At 36.4% G+C, this 6,267-nt stretch overlaps 1 protein-coding gene across 1 annotated transcript in view; it reads left to right on the top strand.

Moving 5' to 3' along the window:
- The window catches only part of LOC107555114 (intraflagellar transport protein 140 homolog), a 43,651-nt gene that overhangs the window by 13,133 nt on the left and 24,251 nt on the right, over positions 1-6,267 (top strand). Inside the window, exons 18-25 of the mRNA XM_016237816.1 lie at positions 9-100; positions 229-356; positions 434-551; positions 922-1,043; positions 1,131-1,269; positions 2,012-2,143; positions 2,307-2,342; positions 2,504-2,715. Coding sequence (XP_016093302.1) covers positions 9-100; positions 229-356; positions 434-551; positions 922-1,043; positions 1,131-1,269; positions 2,012-2,143; positions 2,307-2,342; positions 2,504-2,715 — 979 coding nt within the window. The remainder of the gene's footprint in view (positions 1-8; positions 101-228; positions 357-433; positions 552-921; positions 1,044-1,130; positions 1,270-2,011; positions 2,144-2,306; positions 2,343-2,503; positions 2,716-6,267) is intronic.

Raw genomic sequence — 6,267 nt, 5'->3', positions numbered from 1 at the left:
ATCATCAGGTTCTTTCCAGTGTGAGTCTCCTGCTCTTGCGGTACATGAAGAAAACATTTATACCGTCGAACCAAACCGTGTCCAGATCCGCACGCCGCAGGTACACATACACAAACTCTAAACACATCCACGTTCTTTAACACATGAAAATACACATTTTACACAGTGACTGTTGACATTTCCAAGTTTGTGTTTTACAAGTGTATGTTTGTGTGTGTGAATGTCCAGGGCACTGTGAAGCAGTTGTTGGTGTTTTCTGAAGCGGAAGGAAACCCCACACTGCTGAGTGTGTGTGGATCTTACCTGGCCGTGGGAACAGATACGGGTCACGTCAGAGTCTTTGACCTCACACGCAGGTAAACACACACTAATCTACTCAAACGTGTGTAAATGTATATATGTGTGTATAATGCATGTGTGTTTGTGTGCACAGGGAGGCCAAAGCCATGGGTGTCATGAAGAACCTCTCTGAGCTCATTCCTGACCTGGGCGCTCTGAGATCAGTCAAATGCAATGCCAGCGGAAATCAGTTGAGCATCCTTATTACACAGGTAAAAAAAAAAAGACAGTTCTTAAAGGGACTTTGCTCTTTTGAAATAAGTTTGATGCATGGTAATGTTCATAATGCAAAAGCATCTTTCCTATTCGACCAAGATGAAATATTAAAACTGAACTGCAGGAATGCAGCAGGAGGAAAATGGTCATTAAAAACCCAATTATGACTTGCAAATTGTGATTTGGATCCCTTATTTTAAATTTTTTTACAAATATTTATTGAAAAGAAGAAAAATAACAACAAAATTATAAGGCATCACAAAATATAACAAAACAGTAACAATCTGTTATCTGTTATGTGTATATATATATATATATATATATATATAGCAGATATAACAGATAAATGTTTTTTGTGCATCGTAGGTGAACGGGCGACCGGATAACAAAGTGTATTTCTATGACATCGAGCTGGACACGCTGTCTTACTTCAACTTCTTCACAGGGAGGCCAGAGAGCAGTCTCGCACAGTCTGAGGACAGTCAAAGGTGCCTGTGTTTGTGTTGGTGTGGTCTTACAGGAACAGAGATAAAGATAATAGACATTCTTTGATCAAAATTGTATTTGAATTTAAGAACTCGATGTGAGGGGGAGTTGGCCGCCCGCTGCCCTGTTTCTCAGTTCTGGGACGAGAACGAGTCTCGTCTGTTTGTGTGTGAAACAGTTCCCGTGAACTCTGACCTCCACTGCAGCAGCCAATCACAAATAGAGAAGGTAAAACACAACCTAATGAATATGAAATTAATTCATTTTTTTATATTTATTTTATTTTACATATGTTCATATTTTTATTTCATAAATCATATTTAAGTAATTATAAATTAGGTATGATTTAAAAGCTTGCCTTAAACACTAATAATCCATCACCCTTTTTTTTTTTTTGGTCTAGTGCCTAAATAAAATCTCATAGGAACCTAATTTTTTTGTGATGTCAACCTCAAATTTGGAGCAGTTGATTCAAACTTGATTTGAACTTAAGCTTCTCTAACTTTTGTATTTTTTTATTTGTAACAAATTTCAGTCCCAAGAGTGTATGTGAGATATGGAAAAGTGGCTAAATAATTTACAAAAGGATTTGCGAGACAAATCTTACTCAAATACTGAAAAAAAAAACTGCATAGCATCATATTTAGTAACATAACATCATATGTTTTTTTTTTCTTTGTTGTTTTGTCTTTTTAAAATGTTTTTTTAAATCAGTTTATACCTGGTTCAGAACAGACACAAATGCAAAAAATATAACATTTTGATGAAATTGTCTCTCTCTTAGAAGTCTTTAAAAAAGCTGGAAAAATTAAATGATGGTTATTTTTATAGTCTTGGCTCAGTTTGTTTTCCATACTAAAAACTATGCATTTTATTTTTGACATTTTTATGTATCTCTTCCAGGTCAAAATAGACCCGAATCCATTAATTGAGTTAAAGTGTATAAAAAGGTTTTTGTCTTTCCTGGCAGGAGGATGTGTTGGTGGTGACGTTCTTTGTGACACAGGAACATGGTCTCCTCCTGCAGGACTCACAGCCTAAACCTGCTACGCTGCTCTCTCTACTGGCTTTAGATACACCGTATTACTATTATATTTGCAAGGTACAGACAAAGAAGATACAGACACCCTTCATTACCCTTTCTCCATGCTTTTCTGTCATTCTGTATGCATCTCCATTTCTCACCCTTTTACTGTATTTTTTCTGAATGCATTGTTTTATTTTTCTCATTCTTATTCTATTCTGATTGTTCTGCCACTGCTAAGCTCTTATTTCGGAGGGGAGGCCTCGTTCTCCCTGATGTGAGTACCTCACAATTACCCAGCAGTCATTTGGGAGAAGAATCATCACACATCACTCTTCCTCTTTTCATTCATATCTTTGAATTTGTTTCAGTAATCTACAAAGAGTCTGCGTTTTGATAAAGGTGTATCTTTAAAAAATGGTCTCTCTGTCCTCTCAGCTGGGTGAGGGTGGAGATCAGGTGGTCTCGACTCCCTCCGCCGCACCCCAGGTGCCTTCGTCCCCTCAGATGGTGATACGGCGAGCCCTCCGAGACTTTGTGGGGTTAGAGAGCTGCGAGAAACAGACCCGAGACGCCATGCTGAACTTCAGCTTCTACCTCACTATAGGGGACATGGACGAAGCATTTAAAGCCATCAAACTCATCAAGAGGTACAAACACATGTTCAACACTCATGCAATCACATCTTACCAGAGCGATGAGGTTCATAATAAGTGAATGTGCAAGTCAGAAATTAGATTGGTAGAACATTTGAAAGTGTTTTTACGGTTACTTTTTGCATTCAGCTGCACTGCTTTTTGATTGTTTTTCTGTCTGAACATGCACTAGACGGTCGTCTTTGACCATTCTGCTGTGGCTTGCTGCTTTTTCAGCATCTTGTGCATGATTACTGCATTTTTTTGGTACTGTGTCAGGTTAAAAGTAGTTTTTCCTAGTGAAAATGAGTTCTGTGTGAATGACCCCTTCAGATGTCAACACTTATTTTCTGTGCTTGCGTATCAAAGACTAGATAAGTGTATAGTTTGTGCCTCCATAGACAGCCTCCATAGACAGCATTTTTGAGAATCCTCCTAGGTGTTTAAGCATGAATCTACTGGGCAAAAAACTATTGTAGTGATCGATATATAGATATATATATATATAGAGCAGGATGATCGATTGCTGATTACTCAAAAATGATGTTATTGTTAACTAAAACTATTAAAAATAGTTTATTGAAATTAAGTTGAAATAAAATATAAATAAATTAGAAATTCAGCCCTGGCCGCTAACTGAAATAAAATATTTTGAAGGTAAAATACTAAAATGAGTAAAAACAAATATCAAGAAAAACTAAATAGAAATATAAAAAAATTACAAAAGCACAACAAAATTTTTAAAACTTAAATGAAAATAAAAATAGAAAAATAAAAGCTATAAATAATACTAAAATAAAGCTGGTTAAAATTCATAAAACTATTTGAAAATGTTCGCATAGAAAGCTAATTGGCTGTTACTGATCAAGTGCTATTTTAGTATTATTTGTATACTTCTATAGTATTTATTAATATTGTAAATTATCATTTTTGTTGTATTTTTTGGGGTGGGGGGTTGTTTCATTGTTATTATTTTCTATATTAGTTTTTATTTTAGTTTTAGTAATATGAGTACTTCAGCCTAAACTTATTTTATTTCAGTTAGATGCCATGCAACATTTCTAAGTTTTCTAAGTTTTTTTTTAATCTAATATTTATCTTTTATTTATATATTTGTATATTCTTTTGCAGTTTTTAATCGTTTTTGTTTTAGTTAACAATAACAGCACTGTACGGATCGTCTTAAAATGATCCTCTCGAAATACTGGTCCATGGCTCGCAAAATCGCTAGCCCGACGTCCCGGGGCTATTGTGTTTTCCAGTCGGGCTTCCAAAATATATCACCGCCCTGCCCGATGGGCTATCTTGAACAGTAATATAAAATTTCTTCCTTGATTTGTGTTGTTCACTAGCTTGTAGGGGTAAAACGGATCATACTTGATCATTTGCACGTGTTTCTAAGTCTTGCACTTTCTAAGTCTTGCACATTCAAGTGTTTTAAACAATTCACGGGCATTCTGTGCTGCGCGCACTCATTCAAAGAGAACTCTAATTCACAGAGAGCCGCGTTATACAGTCTGTTTCATGCGCGTACACAGAATTGATTCCTCTTTTGCATATCCTTGCATCTGAATGAACACATACACACAAAATTATCTCAAAATAACTGTCTCGGCAAGTATTCTCGTAAACACAGTCGGTTATGTCTTAAGTGAACGTAAACAGTGGTGAAAGAAATCTCAAATGCATCATTATATTGGATCCGTGCATTCGGTCTTAAAGAGGCAGCAGCCTATAAATACCTGCTGTTCCATAAGCGCCACCTGCTGTCAGAGAGTGACATTTGCGTCTCATTCACAAAGCTAAAATCAGACCATTCTGTTTTTGCTTCAAATTTCGAAATTATACAATCTAATTGCAATCTAAATAACATTTATTTAGGATCTTCGTTTGGATCATGATTAAAATGTAGTGGTTGCCTCTGATTTTAAATGGAAAAAGCACAGCCAAAGCCTTAGTTTGTTTATATGAAGAGATTTATTTTATTTGTATTATTTAATTGTTTGATACCAGCTACCAGCGATTTTGAAATTTTGCAAGCCCTGTGGTCAATTAATTCCTTGGTGAATTTATTGGTCAATGACAACTAAAAGTGCTACCTAGTTAGGCAGCTTAGCAGGATTTAAAACGCAGGCATTCCCCTTGAGTTCGACTGAGTCACTGTGAGTGAGTGAAACACCCTCTGCACTCTGGGTGTATGTGGAGGACGTGCAAGATGGCATGATTACCATTTACCATCCATTCCAGCGAAAAGGGAGATGATAAAAAGATCTCCAACATAAAAATGATCTCCCACTGATAAATGAGGTAATGAACGTTGAGCCGGATGTTTCTATTGTATGAGTGCTCTCATTGATTTCAGACACAAAATGCATTCCCTGTCATATTTCCAGAGAGGATATTGTGATCTAAACACACACACACACACACACACACACACACACACACTGCCGTCTCCCTGTTCGAATGAAATCTACAGAAGTGGCTTTTGGGAAGGGTGTGTGTGCGTTTCATGTTTATAATGGGAATTGTAATTGTACTTTGCATGCTTGTAAGGTTACTGATGTTTATATGTAGGTGTGTGTAGCGGCTTCCCAAAAGACGCCGGAATGTATGAGAGCACTACCGTAAAAGACACAGATTTCCATGACTGTACGGGGTGTGTGTACTGTACATTCCTGCTGTATTGTTTTAGTTCATTTTAGCAACAGATGAAACGGTGAGAAGAGGAAAAGAGCTTGAGTTGAGTGATCTATTGATGCCTATCTTTAACAATCACATTCTCAAGAACTGTGACGGATCCCTGTAGGGTTTGTCTGTGGCACGGACTGTCGGATATGTTTATATGACCTTTAACCTTTCACCTTTTAAAGGTTTTTTTCATTCCAAATCTGTGTAACTTAAAATAACAGTTTAAATATTTTTTTCCAAAATGCAATTTCCTGTGATGCTGAGCTGTATTTTCAGCAGTCTTCAGTGTCACACGATCCTTCAGAAATCATTCTAATATGCTGATTTGCTGCTCCGGAAACATTTCTTAGAATAATCATGTTTTTAAAAAAGTTGCGTTGCTTCATATTTTTGTGGAATATAGCTCACCTTTTCGGGTGAGCTATCTCTTATTCATACCAATAGTTTCTGTGCATGTAATGAAATTAATTGCTCTCATGTTATCATCGTTCAAGTGTCAGTCTGGAATCAGGGGTCACAGTGGAGTATATTGTGTGTCTCTGTTCATTTCCTCTCATTCAGACTGTCCTTGACTCTCTTCTGTGCTCACTGATCTCTCTCTCACACACACACAAAGTCAAACCCAGAAAATCCCCTTTGAGTGTTGAATGGCTTTATGTTTATTTCTTTAATAATATTATACCAGTCCCACTCAGGGTGAAATTTTAATAATATACTTAATATAGCTCTATATTATACTCCTATATGGGTACCACAGGCACAGTTAAGCAAATATTAATGTTTATTGTTTACTGAACTGATATAGTTCCAGTCTATCACTTTCAGATCATGACTATACAGAGTTTTCTCATTGGCATCTTGTAGATTATTGTAATA

Source organism: Sinocyclocheilus grahami, unplaced genomic scaffold, assembly GCF_001515645.1.
Source record: "Sinocyclocheilus grahami isolate Dianchi unplaced genomic scaffold, SAMN03320097.WGS_v1.1 scaffold19.1, whole genome shotgun sequence".
Lineage (NCBI taxonomy): Eukaryota > Metazoa > Chordata > Actinopteri > Cypriniformes > Cyprinidae > Sinocyclocheilus > Sinocyclocheilus grahami.
The sequence above is the reverse complement of the archived record's forward strand: the minus strand, read 5'-3'. Positions and strand labels throughout refer to the sequence as shown.